At 43.6% G+C, this 15,263-nt stretch overlaps 1 protein-coding gene and 1 long non-coding RNA gene across 2 annotated transcripts; one reads left to right on the forward strand and one right to left on the reverse strand.

The window, feature by feature from the left end:
- The first annotated feature begins 4,800 nt into the window (after nt 1-4,800).
- LOC147973133 (uncharacterized) lies at nt 4,801-5,989 on the forward strand. The gene is made up of 2 exons (XR_015602781.1): nt 4,801-5,550; nt 5,632-5,989. It is a non-coding gene; the product is annotated as an uncharacterized LOC147973133 (long non-coding RNA).
- A 2,963-nt stretch (nt 5,990-8,952) lies between these two features.
- On the reverse strand, nt 8,953-9,701 carry LOC125529319 (dehydrin Rab15-like). Its single transcript, XM_048693732.2, has 2 exons — nt 9,424-9,701; nt 8,953-9,328 (listed from the first exon to the last, which is right to left on the reverse strand). The coding sequence occupies exons 1-2, from the start codon at nt 9,607-9,609 to the stop codon at nt 9,065-9,067; spliced, it is 450 nt and encodes a 149-aa protein (XP_048549689.2). The 5' UTR covers nt 9,610-9,701; the 3' UTR covers nt 8,953-9,064.
- Between the last annotated feature and the right edge of the window lie 5,562 nt (nt 9,702-15,263).

Below are 15,263 nucleotides of genomic sequence, written 5' to 3' on the forward strand. Positions count from 1 at the left end.
TGCAATAGTGCTGGCTGATGTAATTTGTCCTGTAGAACAGAGAATGGATGATGAGACGGAGGTCGACCCTATGGGTTTCCTCAATACAAACACGTATGACTGTGACATAGATATGATGAGTCAACCATATGACGAATCGGGCTATCAGTATGCTAATGAGGATATGGATGATATGCCTGGGCAGGAAGGTCGTAGCAGGGATTGCAAAAAGTCTCTCTTCATGAAATCCTCACAGGACACGCCTGAAGATGTCGCCTCAACACAGGCTCAACTAGCCGGGCGCGAGGGTCGTACAGTACTTAGCCCGGGAACACTGGGGCAGGGGTTAAGGAAGGGTCTGGAAGGTGTGCCCAAGAAAAAGGAGAGGAAGAGATCGGGGAAGATAGCTGCCTCCAAACAAGCCAGAGCACATAGCAGCCAGACGATGGATTCTGAAGAGCGTGTACCCGTGAAAGGTGCGGCCATGTTCCATCTCATGGGCGAGCCGATGCTATCGCCGAAACCGCTGGAGGCACTATCAGGGGATCTCAGGAGACTGCACGACCATGTGTTGTCGACTGAGAAAAGCCTACTAGTCTCAAAGGATCCAGGATATCTGACATACGCGGCTCATGTGCCTGAGGGGAAGTGCTACGTCGACACACGGCCCGCGGAGGTGTTCTTCCTGCGGTTTGACCATATCTTTGAGATGTTTCTGACAAGGCGGCTCGATTTTACAATTGTCCGCCTTTTTGCGCTACATATGAGCTCCCTCATGAAGAGAGAAGAAGTCTCGCAAATCTCTTTGGTGGATCCATACTACATGCACGAGTCTTTCTTGAGTCTCGGCGACCTTGAGCGTGAAACTCTAGGGACTACCTCCAAAACTTCATGGTACAGAATAAGGACCAGGAAATTGTCCTCCTGCCTTATCATCCAAAGTAAGTCAGTTCCGGACAACCCTTTCGTACATTTCAATCATTCCTTCTCGCTCATATGGAGAATAATTTGAGGTGTCTTTTCCGCGCAGCAACGGGCACGTCGTCCTTATCGTTCTTTACCCGCGAGTCTCCCACGCCGTGTATTTCGACCCTTCCAGAGACTACGAGAAAAAGGACTACACCCACATAATGAATATTCTAGATGATTCTCTCCAAGGCTTCAGCATTAGAGGTGGCCACGTGCAGATCAAGAAACAAAGGAACAAGAAGATGGGTTTCGCGCATAAAACTAACTTCTCCTGCATCCATGTCCCAAAACCAAGCAAGAAGGATGGATTCTACATCGTCAATCTCATGATTGAGTTCAGCACGGATCACCAAAAGCTTCGCATGACAAGCAGAAATGATGATCATATCCACAAGTGGCTAGAATCTCATGGAGAAGCAGATTATAAACTTAGAGATGACTTCTTTCGCATCCAAAGGGACATTGCGACGATCATCATGAAAGAAGTCGTCGGTGAGAAGGGGATCTTCCACCACGGCCCTATATCGCGAGTTGACGTCCGAACTCGCATAGGCATGCAACGTCTAGACCTCACGCCGTTCAAGAAGCTAGGGTCCATCCTCGATGATACGGAAGGATGGAACTTCTAGTGATTTACGATGCTGATGATGATGATATGTGTCGGTTGAACTTGTATACTTTCTGTAGCGATGAAACTTTGTGATGTCCACGGTCCTTGCCGAACTTGTGTAACGCTACTTTGTTAGTTTGCCTACGATGACCTGCGTACCTCTACTTAATTAGTTTGCGTATTGTATGTTGCATCTAGTTGCTAACCCTTTCTTTTTCGTGTTGCTCTAGTATATTTTGTTGCATATGATTGTACATCCTCTTGATGAAGATGCATCTCTAATAGGTACCTAGTTTCTTGATGGCGAAGTGCTATGTCGTGTACGAAGGGAAGGTTCCGGGAGTGTATGACGAGTGGCATGAGTGTCAGTCGTAAGTGCAGGGGGTCTCGGGTGCCAGCCATAAAGGCTTCAAAAGCAGACAAGAAGCACAAGCTAGTTACTTGAGGTTCAGGCGAGCGCGAGATAGGACTCATGATCGCCGCCTCATGTATTGCATAGTTCCACTATCACTCATAGTGATAGCACTTCTCGCGTATATCATTGTTTAGATGGATGACGTTGTAGTTGCAAGTACTCGAGACTTGCATGTATCGCTATTTTTGAGATGATGACGATATACCGCTTTGTGTTGGATGATAATTATGATGAGACTATTTGTATGTATATTCTATGATTACATTTGTGGTCTCGCAGCGATTTGTATGTGTATGATGATGACATTTGTATGTGCTAAAGATTTGTGTATAAAGCCTGTTCAAATACAAAACAAATATGCAGGAAAAAAAGCTACTAAAATTAGCAGTAGCGAGTGAAGAAAAGTTAGCAGCAGCGTGACAATAGCAGTAGCGCGTTCGTCCAAAGAGCGCTAGAGCTATTAGCAGTAGCGAGCTTCCAAGCAGCACGCTGCTGCTACACTTGTATAGCAGTAGCACGGGCGCGCACGCGCTGCTGCTATGAGTTAGCTGTAGCGCCCTATTAGTAGCGCCAGTGCCCGCGCTACTGGTAGGCCAAAAATCCGCGCTGCTGCTAGGCTTTTCCCTAGTAGTGTAAACATGTAAATCAATTCCATGTATAAATACATGTACAATTCCATAATGAGGTATTCCGAATATTAACAATTCCAAGCAATTTGAATATAGTTGCAGGACACATAATTCCAACAGTAACCATTCTGACAATGTTAGAATAGAAGTAATATGTCATAAAGCTATTGTTTTGTATGCTTAAATTTTAGAGTAAATTCCCCATAATCACAACTTTTGAAGGACTCGTGTCAGAAAATGCAACCTTTTGAGTTGGTGCCACAAAAGCCCAACTTCTATGCTAATGATTCTCACAAGAGGCCCAAAACACATTTGGTGGGCCTTCCACTACGGACACAACGATGAAAATGGCTCAGATGGCGGTGCGAATGACGATGGAGGTACTGGTGGCCTCTGAGACCATGCCCACAAGGTCACCGTCCGCTAGTTAGTTTATTAGATTAGTTTAGTTGAATTATGTCAAACTTGTTAAATTTCATATGTGTTAGCATTTATTACAATCTATTTGCTTAAATTTTGTCTGTGTTGGCATGTATTTATGTTCGATGCGTTTGAAATGGGCAAACATTTCGTGACCACGGTTGGACGACCCGCGCACGAGATGTCCATGGACACGTCCGAACATGCTTGTGGACATTTGGTGGTAGATGTTTGGTGATCCAGGTTAGAAATGCCCTTATTTAAAGCACTGCAAGACGTGTCCAAGAATATTTGGCGAGGAATTTTGGTGATCCAGGTTGGAAATGCCTTTATTTATTGCACAAGCTAAGCATAAGCACAAGATATCAAGCTTGCAGCAATTGTACTAGACAAATTAAAAATACAGGAGGCAAGCAAGTCTCTAGGACAACTTCAACGTCATGCATCAAAATGTCCGGAAACATTTGAACAACACGGTCTGGACACTTATGGCCATCCAATGCCATTCACAAAACGTCTGCGATGAGGTCTGGACATCCGAAATACCACAAACTGAAAGCAAAGCCGACGGAGGTTTGTGGGCGTTCAAACCTCCGTCGTGTAGGCCTTCGACATCCGTAGCCCACCCGAAAACCTCACCTATAGCCCGAATTTTCTCACTCCTTTTCCTCCCCTTTGCTCTGTATCCGTGTAGTCCGAGACTGGCATTGCCGCTGTAATACCCACTCAGCCACCCATGCATTGTCAGACCTCCATCACTCATCGGGCGACACTCCTGTTGAAAGGATGTCGAGAGGGCATTTGGAGTGCTTCAAGCACGTTTTTACGGTTGTTCGAGAACCTGCAAAACTGTGGGATGCAGAGACGTTGTAGGAGGTGATGGCAAATTGTGTGATCATGCACCACATAATTGTGGAGGATGAGGGTGACGGAGTTCACCATGGTCGGAATCTGAGCACATGGTGATCCTATCCGGATTTTATAGTGGAACCCGTGGATGTTTGAAAATTGTATCCAAATGCAACCCCGAAAATAACATTTGATTTCAGAATGATCTATTTGAGCATTCGTGGACATTCAGCATTCCGTTTGACTATGATCTGTTTGAGCATTTGTGAACATTCAGCATTCCGTTTGACTATGATCTGTTTGAGCATTCGTGGACATTCGCGGGCGCTTCGAGTCGAGAGCGTAACTTCAAAATATGTCTTAATAAGTTGAATTTAAATTTAAATTATTTATTAAAAAAGTCATGTTTGAGTTGTAATATTTGTATTTGATTTATTATTGTTTGCACAACATGATTCTGGACTAAGATGATATTTATTGATAATTATTTTGAGTGCTTTGGATATAAGAAAATAAATAGTGATGCATATTTGATGTATCAGGTTGGATTGCCGCCCCCTTATTCGTTGTCGTGTCATTTGATGTTCTGTTTTGATGCACGCTGGTTGGACTTGCCCTTAGTTTAGTTGTTTGTTCAAAAGAAGACCATGAGATTGTGCATGCAAAACCAGCTCCTCCAGTTGACGTGTCAAAGAGGATTTTATGCAGCTATCTGGATACACTATACTGCATTAACACAGACCCAAATTATGATCCGGTTAAAGGAAAAGCAGCTACCACGTTATGCTTTCCACATATTGATTCAATCTTTACCTACTAATAAACCAGCGTCGTCCGTCGTGGCAGTTTTGCGAAAAAGTCCCCGCGTTTCTGAGAAATTAACCCGCAATCCTCGTCATAAGTCATCCCCGAACCAGTAGGAAGGAGACAAAATAAAAAAGAATAGCGCAGCCACCCGCAGTCCCGCACGACCTTGCCTCCTCGATCCCATCTCGACATCCATCCCGCCGCCACCTCCTGCCCGCCCCACCGTGCGCCGCCCGCCGCCGCCGCGCCTGCGCCGACGTCCCCCGTATCCATGCTCCTCTGTCCGAATCCCGCCGCCGCGCCCGTCCCGCTCACCGTGGCCGATGATCGTTTCCCTCCCCAAACGGCGGCCATAATGAAGGGCGTCGCCCAGCTCCTGACCGGCGGACGGACTCGCCGGGTCCCCGCTCCTCGGGGCCAGCCCCTCCTCCGTGGATCGCGCATCGGCTTGGAGGCCCCTCGGGGCTGCCGCCGGTGCGGGAGTTCCTGCGCGGCCGTGCGGGCTGGGGACCGAGCGGCGGGGCCCGTGTGCGTTCCCGGCGAAGGCTTGCTGGGGCTGGCCGGGATCTGAGGTTGGTTGATATGTTCATGTAAAGATTGACACTCCTTCTTTTTCGTTTTTATCTTCTTCCCAGTTCACGTGCAGGGACTAGATTGCTGGCTAGATCTTCCTAACTGAACCACTTGATGTTAAACTCTGTACGTGTATAGCTAGATTGCCTGCTAGATCTTGCTTTATAAATTATTCATTGCCTTCCATACAAAGGTTCTGGTTTTGACTTTTGTTTCAGATATTAATTTTTGTTCTAGCTCTTTTTTGTACAGACAATGTGTGTGCTGTTTAAACGATGATTATGACATTGCGAGGCCTGGTACAGATTGTATTTATAATGTATTTATTTCCAGTTTTGGTTAAGAGTTGTTACTTGATACAACGTGCTTTTCAATTGCAGGTCCATGATGCAGTTCCACCTCTCTCCGTAGCACAAAACCTTTCTTGCCACACATTATGCAAGTCATCCTCATTGATCATACATTTATAATTTCTTCACGGTTCAGTATATCACATATATTAGGATGTTAACGCCACTCATGGGTTGGATGCTATAGCATAAGGAAAATTGATAACCAGCCATGATCGTCCATCCATCAATTTAGTTTGCTTTTTCTTCTGTTGTTAGTTTCTACTACTTTGCTAGCTAAGTGATGTCTATCTGAAGCTGTGAACCTTATGAACCCTGATCTGAATCTTGGTGTTTGCGAATTCTGAATGAAGGGCATGGAACCAGTCCTTCTAAATGAATTTGCTGATGAGTGTGTTGCATTGTTGATTTCATGGTTATTCTTCATTTTGGATGCATGGCTATTCTTGGGTTTGAGCCATAGGCATGCAGCAATGAAATCTAATTGCATTGATGCCGAGAGGCGAGAGGAAAGTTCTCGCCTTGGGCTTGATCCAGGTCAGGGAGGATTGGAGATTGAATGAATTTGCTGGGCTTTTCACACTAATTTAAGGCAGATAAAATGAAAATTAGTTAGAAAATAAAAGTGACTGGATAGGGAGAGAGAGAGACTTGTTCGAAACAGAGTGGGGTTGGGAATATGACAAATTTTCAGCTATGAAAATGAGCAATAATTAAACTATCTGGTGGTTATGTTGTTCAGCAGGCTGAGTGCACACAAAATCACTCCATTCGTTGGAATAAAATGAGAAGGCGCGGTGCACACAGACGCTGGTGAATCCAAGACGCGGCGACTTCTCGGTCCTGCCATCTAACTATTGCATTTACGAGTGATGCAATTTTTAAACGGGTTTGGTTTCTGTCAATAAATTAAACATGAATGAGTCTCCAAAAATAAAATACTATTGCAAAAGGGCCCGTGCGTTGCAACGGGACAAAAAAACATATCACAATCTTCAATGTAATTATGTAACACTTATTTAATTCATTTTTTTCAAACGTCAGAAATAAAGCTACATTAAGTATTTCTTTTTGGACTATGGAATTTGGACGTATCGTAGACATGTTTGTCATGACCCATTTCAGCTCTTCGATGAAAGAGTTTTTCAATCATTTTTATTTTTGTTGTTCAGAAAAACATGAATATATATTTAATTTGAGAAGGATTTTTTTTCCTAATTTGTTAGAATATTTTTTAAATGGAATCATTTTTTTGAGATGGAAATGGAATCATTTTTATGGTGACTAACATTTGGAATATTATATTTCATCTGTAATAACTTTCGTGAGCATCAAACAATGATGCATCCTAAACATAATTTTAAAAATGATTAACCTGGAAGATAATAGCATATTTAAAATCTACACATTTTTCTGAGAAATTTTCATATAAAACATGTTAGATTTGAAGTTAGGATTTGAGAGATACCACTATTTTTAAAATATTTGAATTTGAAAAAAGAAATTGAACAAAGAGAAAAAGCATGTTGGGTCGAGCAGCCAAAAAGGAAAGGAAGAACGGTCACGTTGTGCAGCCAAAAAGGAAAGGAAGAAAAAAAAAAGAAGGGGTTGTTGCTGGATTCAAACCCCGGGTCTACAGAATGGAGGACACAAGCTCCAACCACCCAGGTAGGACATATGCTTGTTTTATATTAGAGTGTGGCATCCTATATGAACCAGACGCGAGGCGGATGCAACCGCAGCGAACCGTTTTTTCTCACTTACCGGTGGCATAGTGGGTAATTAGTGCGAACTTTGGGGGCAATTTTTCTGACGGACGACCAGAAACACTATTTGCTTTATTATTAAAGAAAGATTTGAAGAATTCACTTCACAAGAGCACATGGTTCCAGTAACCTCTTTCATGTCATTTAATCATATGTCTTATTGATTTGGTTGCATTTTACATATTGCTTTTTTCTCATATTATTAGTTGATAGGGAAATTTTACAGATCACATACTTATAGGAATGCCTCAATATTCTCATGGCAGAATGAGGATGGGGGATTCCGTGATCCAACATCTGTTGTACCATCAGGGCTGATGGCATTCTTTGGCAATACTAAGCCCCTTGATAAATCATGGCATGAGATGGGCCTTGGATATAATCCAAGCATCAGCCCTGGGTGATCTGTGGTGATGCACCTTAATTGAAATATGAACCATGGCTTTATTGGGTTAGAGAGAGTTTTTTTTCTCCCGTTGCACGTACGGGCATTTTTGCTAGTACACAAAACAAAGCTGCAACCTGATGTGATGTGGTCGCGCCCTGTGTACGGCCGAAAAAAAATGCAATGTTTGATGGTTCTTTCCTAAGCAATGAAGCAGGAGCATGCACGGTTCTCAGAGACCATGAGGAGGCAATTATATCAGTGCGTGCAGGCAATTCTGTTTTTGTAATGATGGCTGGCTTAGACTCTGACCTTCTAGCCATTTAGGAAGTATATCTCTTACACTGCAGTGGTGTTCCCTGCCATTGGATTTTGAAAGCGATTGACAGTCATCAGTCATGATGATAAAGCGACTGACAGTTATGATGATAAAAAATACTCCCTCGGTTTCTAAATAGATGAAACAACTTTGTATTAACTTTATATTAAGATTAGTATAAAGTTGATTCATCTATTTTAAAATAGAGGGAGTACTAGAGAAGGCAACAAATCGAAATAGTCATGATGATGATCAAGAGTAGAGAAGGCAATAAATCAAAGTGATCAAGAGTAGAGAAGGCAACAAATCAAAGTACGTTTTTTAGGATATCAAAAGAAGCAAACGGGATTCTTGTATTACTTATATTCGACGTAGCAAATAAATCTAGTCATTTTATGACAAATTTTTATTACTCATATTCGCCATAGCAAATATATCTAGTCATTTTATGGCAAATTTTGAGAGATCCGAACGACGCATTGTTGTTTGGCTTGGATCAGCCCGCGACGCTTTAGAAAATTTTGAACTTGACTATAAACTTAGCTTGTGGAGTAACGTAAGAATTTGTTCACAAAAAAAAGTGTTAAGGTCCTTCTTTCCAAGGCGGTCTTCATTTTAGAATGATTCGCAAAAGAAAAATCTTCATTTTAGAACGAACGTCCTCACAAATGATAAAAATGGCATGGTTTTCCTTGAACAGAAAGGAGGGCCTGATTTCCTTTAGAGAGAAACAAGTTTAGTCGTACACTATTTTTTTTTTGAGGGATTTTTTTTTAGGGATAGTCGTACACTAATTTTTTTTCAACATGAAGACGCAGCACACAAACATAACAAACACAACGCACGCTTTATGCAGAGAAGTGTCCCTGACACGGATGCGATAAGAGACAACTTTTCGTTCAGCTTCATCTTATTATTGAACAAAGATCACGTGGAACTGGAAGGCTTTGACACGTAGCTATGCAGAGGAAGCAGCCAGCCGGAGCCGGCGGCTCAGTGCTGTCCCGACAGCTTCTCCTTGATCTTGTCCATGATTCCCTTCTTCTCGCCGGTGCCAGTGCCGGCGCCGGCCATTCCTGTGTGGCCTTGCTGCCCGTAGGCTGCACCAGTTCCAGTTCCCGGCCCGTAGGCTCCTCCAGTCCCTGTCCCCGTCGCCATGTGCTGCTGGTTGTCCTTGTGGCCGCCGGGGAGCTTCTCCTTGATCTTCTCCTTCATTCCCTTCTTCTTCCTCCCGCCCATGCCGTCGTCCTCCGAAGACTGCACAGTGTACACGCACAGAGCCATGGAAATGAACATCTAAACATACTGAAGCACAAGAATGTGTAGACATGTGTGTCGACAGAGAATCATACCGAGCTGGAGCTGGAGCTGCCGGACCGATGCAGTATCCCACCGGTCTTGTGCTCCTCCCTGCGGGCCTGGAACTGCCCGCCGGTGCCGGGAGCGGCGTGCGCTCCTCCGACGCCGCCGAGCGGGAACGGGTTGCCGTACTCGTCGACGCGGTTGGCGGGGTTGTCGTGCTGCCCTTGGAACTCCATCTTACTACTGCTCTTTCCTGAACCAGACTGCGAGTTGAAGTGTTGTCTGTAGCTTTGGGCTTTGGATGACAGACAGCTCGTGGGTTGTGGACTTGTGGTGTGATGCCTAGTGGATATTTATACCGTAGCGGCAGGCCGGGTTGTAACGGGATGTGGCAGGCCAGGTGGCCACTGCAGAGGCGTACGTGTGCATGCGTGGTGAATCGGGACGCGCAAGTGGTCGGCGTTGGCGTACGGATAGCCGGGACGTGTGCACGCGCCGCGGTCCTGAACGTGTCGGTGGCGCCACGTACGCATTCGACTGTTCTGGAAGGATGACTTGACAGATTAGCTCCTCGTTATATCTCGATGTCTCTACTCCAATAAATTCTTAGGCCTCTTTGATTTGTAGGATTTTAAAAATATAGAAATAGAAAAAGTATAGGATTGCAGTGGTATGTCACTTGAATTTTATAGGATTAGCAAAGAGTGTTTGATGTCACATGAAAAACAAAAGGATTGTAAAAAAGAGATTAGAGTGAATGTTAGATTTTCTATGAAATGTAGTACAAAAAATTCTATAGAATAAATTCCTATGAAATCCAATGTATAAATCAAAGGGCCGATATAAAAAAAAATCCTAAGGATTCAATCCTCCAAAAGTTCTAAAAAATTCCTTTGAATCAAAGGAGCCCTTAGTCGGCGACTATGATGTGTTTATCATTTATAATTTCAGACTATCGAATTTTCATCTAATGCATGTAAAGGCAAGGCATGACAATTTTGCAAAACACGTCCATCAATTCACCCAAAATTTCACGAAACTCCTTATTCTTTCTGGTCCAACCCCATATCTTTCAAACTCAAGCCACTCAATTCCTCTAGGCCTATGACACCTAGAACCTTCCCCGCCACCGGCCCCTCCGCCTGTCACCCGAACGCCAATGCCCCCCTCCCCCTCCATCTAACCGCCACCCACATCTCGACGCCGCCTACAACGCCCTCGTTCTTCTGCGCCTCCGCTCCTAGCTTGCCCCATCCAAATTTCGTCCCGAGCAAGCCGCCCGACCTATGCACGAGACACTTGTTTTTTATGCCCTCTGTGACGAGGGTGCCAAGCTGCCTGATTGGGTGGAAATCGCCCAAATCCCAAGTTGAGCTCACCCGGCAACTGCCTCGAGCTCGACCATAGGAAACCACCGCCACCGCATGCAAGGTGCTCGACACTTAGCCTAGGTGTCTCGTGCGAGGATACACATCCCGTGGATCCAGTGAAGATTGGCCCTAATCCCAGTGCCAGCTCGTCCTGCCGCTGCACCGAGCTCGCCTATAGGTCGCCATCATTCCTCTGATTGGAGTCACTCATGTGGGCGGATCAACAACCAGGTTGCATGCCTCTAGGTGTTATATTATGCAATTAAATTTGTCCACTCTTGATGAGCTGATATATATAGCAGTTCATTTTTCTGTCTAAATATGTGTATGTCAAGAAGCAACTACAGAGATCAGTTTTGTTCCCTGAATTATGTTTGATATGGGCAGCAACTACAATGCAATGGATAATGTGTACTTAGCTATTTGTTATGCATTAAAAGACGATGTATTTTTGTTCCAAATCTGATGCCTATTTGTGCTTCTTCTGTATCAGACACTTCGAGCAGACCTGATTGCATTTGTTTGTTATGGAAGTGTCGGTTAGTGCAGATGTTTAATGATTATACGGATAAGAATTTGGATTTGCACATACTTTACTTTTGGTAAGAAATACATACGATTTATTCAGCGACTTGAGATTTCAATCTGAACGAATGGAGCTTGCCGTCCTTTGAAGAGCTATGTAATTGTTTGTATAACTAGCTAAATGCCCGTTCGTTGCGAGGGAACAATTTTTTTTAGGGTTGGCACCATTACTAGAGCACAATCAAGTCTTTCTTGTTCACTACATTACCAATGAATGATTGCACATGAATGTTTTCTATTTTAAAATCAATCATCTTGTCTCATGAAGCATACGGACCTCAACACAACAAACATGTCATCAAGAAGTTCCATCGCACAAAATCAACAAAGAATGCAATCTAATGTTATTAAGCTTAGATATACTAGAATAGGATAGAAGTAACACTATCTACCACCGCCACCCTCACTAAAAACACAAAGTACTTAATTTTGCTACAAAACAGCTCACACCTTTCAACCTCTATTTACCCCCCCCCCCCCCCCCCCCCCGCACCAGTGCAGCATACACCCCCAAGCCACTCAGCTCTAATAATGTGACATAATCTTTTTGATTTGTCATCTCCAACAAGCAATGCTTAATAACAATTTTTTCAATGATCATGTTTTACAGTCTGAAACATGTACACTTATATATTGGTACACAAAAAGTACACACATGACTTTCCCCTTATCATATAGCTGCCTTGGATTATTATGTTACATCTTGCAAACAAATGCTTAACGTACTATAGTCCACTGTAGGCAAGTCTTCTGGCATGCATTCTTTCTTGTATATATATTACTCTCTCCACCCATAATATGGATGGAGGGAGTACTACTTAATTGAACACACTTTCACCATCTTCTTACATTAGATACAACAGGATTTGGCTGTAACATGATGAAAATCAAAGTCACCTACTGCCTGTTACTTGAGAAAAACATAAAAACATTATTTATTTTCTAGCTAGAAACTCTATGCTTAGTAAGATTAGTAACTTCTGACCTACATAGTTCAATTATCTTCAATTTGTTTCTCATGATGATGCTAAGTCCAATTTGCCTACGTGGCTTTTTTTTTTGCCAACTCAGCCTGACGGGTGAGCCCGGTCGATTAGTGACATCATCCAAACTCTTAACATCTACCATGAGTATTTTTTGCCACTGTCAAATTTTCGGTGTGATGCACTCTGCAACATTTTGTAAAGTGGTGGTCTTTTACATTTCGTGACATGAATGTGGTGGTTCCGTGGACTTTACTCCAGGGACATTGATTGTCGTACATGCTAGCTCAGGTTGGTTCATGCCAGCTCTTTCATACTAGCTGCTGATGCAATGCGGACGCTACTGATGTTGCTTCTTAGAAATATGTTGCCCGCTCATGCAAACATGCGGGCTCTTGTACTGATCTGAGACTTTTAGATAATGTAAACATGCATAGCTTGTACTCCCTCTATAAAGATATATATTTTGCAGTGAAATATAAGATCTTCTGAATCATTATACTAGTGATCTAGAAGATCTTATACTTTCTTTATAGAGGGAGTACAAGTTAACAAACAAATACTAAAGTACATTTCAGCATAATAAGCACATGGCATGAGCCTTGAAAACTAAAGAAAAATCTCAGGACATCAAGTGGCATCTCCTCTCTTGACGTATCTCTTGACAGATCTTTTTTCACAAGCACAACCCGAAAAGTAAAAGACATAACCGTGCTTCCCCAAAAAAGGAAAACCACAATTGTGCTTTGTACCTTTTTGAGTTTCCTTTTTTATGTTTTTATTTTTTATTTTTTATTTTCTGGTTTTTATTCAGAAAAAGTTCATCCAAACCTATTAACACAGGATATTTAATTTCAAATATCTCGATTGAAAAACACAACAGAGAAAACAATTATTGATTTGGACGCATGGTTCAAGAGATAAAACTTTTTGAGAAACCAAATGTACAAAAAAAACTATAAGAGAAGTGGGAGGCTGGGAGTGACCTTTGGTTAGTGTTAACAAGATAATTAAAGCTTTAAAGTTCACACAAGTTTGTTTAGGGACTTCACAAAAGTTTTTTTGGAGCAAATTCCCAAAAGCTACAAATATGAGAAAAACCCACAACCTATATTTTTGTTGAGTAACTACCCACAGCTATATATAGATCCAAAGTGTGCTGCACATAAGGCTACCCAGCCCACTGTTGGGTAACGTAGTAATTTCAAAAAAATTCATACGCACACGCGAGATCATGGTGATGCATAGCAACGAGAGGGGAGAGTGTTGTCCACGTACCCTCGTAGACCAAAAGCGGAAGCGTTAGCACAACGCGGTTGATGTAGTCGTACGTCTTCACAATCCGACCGATCAAGTACCAAATGCACGGCACCTCCGAGTTCAGCACACGTTCAGCCCGATGACGTCCCTCGAACTTCGATCCAGCCGAGTGTTGAGGGAGAGTTTCGTCAGCACGACGGCGTGGTGACGATGATGATGTTCTACCGACGCAGGGCTTCGCCTAAACACCGCTACAGTATTATCGAGGCGGACTATGGTGGAGGGGGGCACCGCGGCTAAAAGATTAAATCAATTGTTGTCTCTTTGGGGTGACCCCTGCCCCGTATATAAAGGAGCAAGGGGGGAGGTGCGGCCGGCCAGGAGGAGGCGCTCCAGGAGGAGTCCTACTCCCACCGGGAGTAGGACTCCCTCCCTTCCTTGTTGGATTAGGAGAAAGGGGGAAAGAGGAGGGAGAGAGGAAGGAAAGGGGGGGGGCGCCGCCCCCCCTCCTTGTCCTATTCGGACTAGAGGGGGAGGGGCGCACGGCCCTGCTCTAGTTGCCTCTCCTCTTCTCCACTAAGGCCCACTATGGCCCATTAAGCCCCCGGGGGGTTCCGCTAACCCCTCGGTACTCCGGTAAAATCCCGATTTCACCCGGAACATTTCCGATATCCAAATATAGTCTTCCAATATATCAATCTTCATGTCTCGATCATTTCGAGACTCCTCGACATGTCCGTGATCACATCCGGGACTCCGAATAACCTTCGGTACATCAAAACTCATAAACTCATAATATAACCTGTTGGAAATATGCCCTAGAGGCAATAATAAAAGGATTATTATTGTATTTCCTTGTTCATGATAATTGTCTTTTATTCATGCTATAATTGTGTTATCCGGAAATCGTAATACATGTGTGAATACATAGACACCAACATGTCCCTAGTAAGCCTCTAGTTGACTAGCTCGTTGATCAACAGATAGTCATGGTTTCCTGACTATGGACATTGAATGTCATTGATAACGAGATCACATCATTAGGAGAATGATGTGATGGACAAGACCCAATCCTAAACATAGCACAAGATCGTATAGTTCATTTGCTAGAGTTTTTCCAATGTCAAGTATCTTTTCCTTAGACCATAAGATCGTGTAACTCCCGGATACCGTAGGAGTGCTTTGGGTGTACCAAACGTCACAACGTAACTGGGTGACTATAAAGGTATACTACGGGTATCTCCGAAAGTGTCTGTTGGGTTGACATGGATCAAGACTGGGATTTGTCACTCCGTATGACGGAGAGGTATCTCTGGGCCCACTCGGTAATGCATCATCACAATGAGCTCAAAGTGACCAAGTGTCTGGTCACGGGATCATGCATTATGGTACGAGTAAAGTGACTTGCCGGTAACGAGATTGAACGAGGTATTGGGATACCAACGATCGAATCTCGGGCAAGTAACGTACCGATTGACAAAGGGAATTGTATACGGGGTTGCTTGAATCCTCGACATTGTGGTTCATCCGATGAGATCATCGAGGAGCATGTGGGAGCCAACATGGGTATCCAGATCCCGCTGTTGGTTATTGACCGGAGAGCCATCTCGGTCATGTCTACATGTCTCCCGAACCCGTAGGGTCTACACACTTAAGGTTCAGTGACGCTAGGGTTGTAGAGATATGAATATG

Source organism: Triticum urartu, chromosome 5A, assembly GCF_056163025.1.
Source record: "Triticum urartu cultivar PI428250 chromosome 5A, HENAU_Tu73, whole genome shotgun sequence".
Classification (NCBI taxonomy): Eukaryota; Viridiplantae; Streptophyta; class Magnoliopsida; order Poales; family Poaceae; genus Triticum; species Triticum urartu.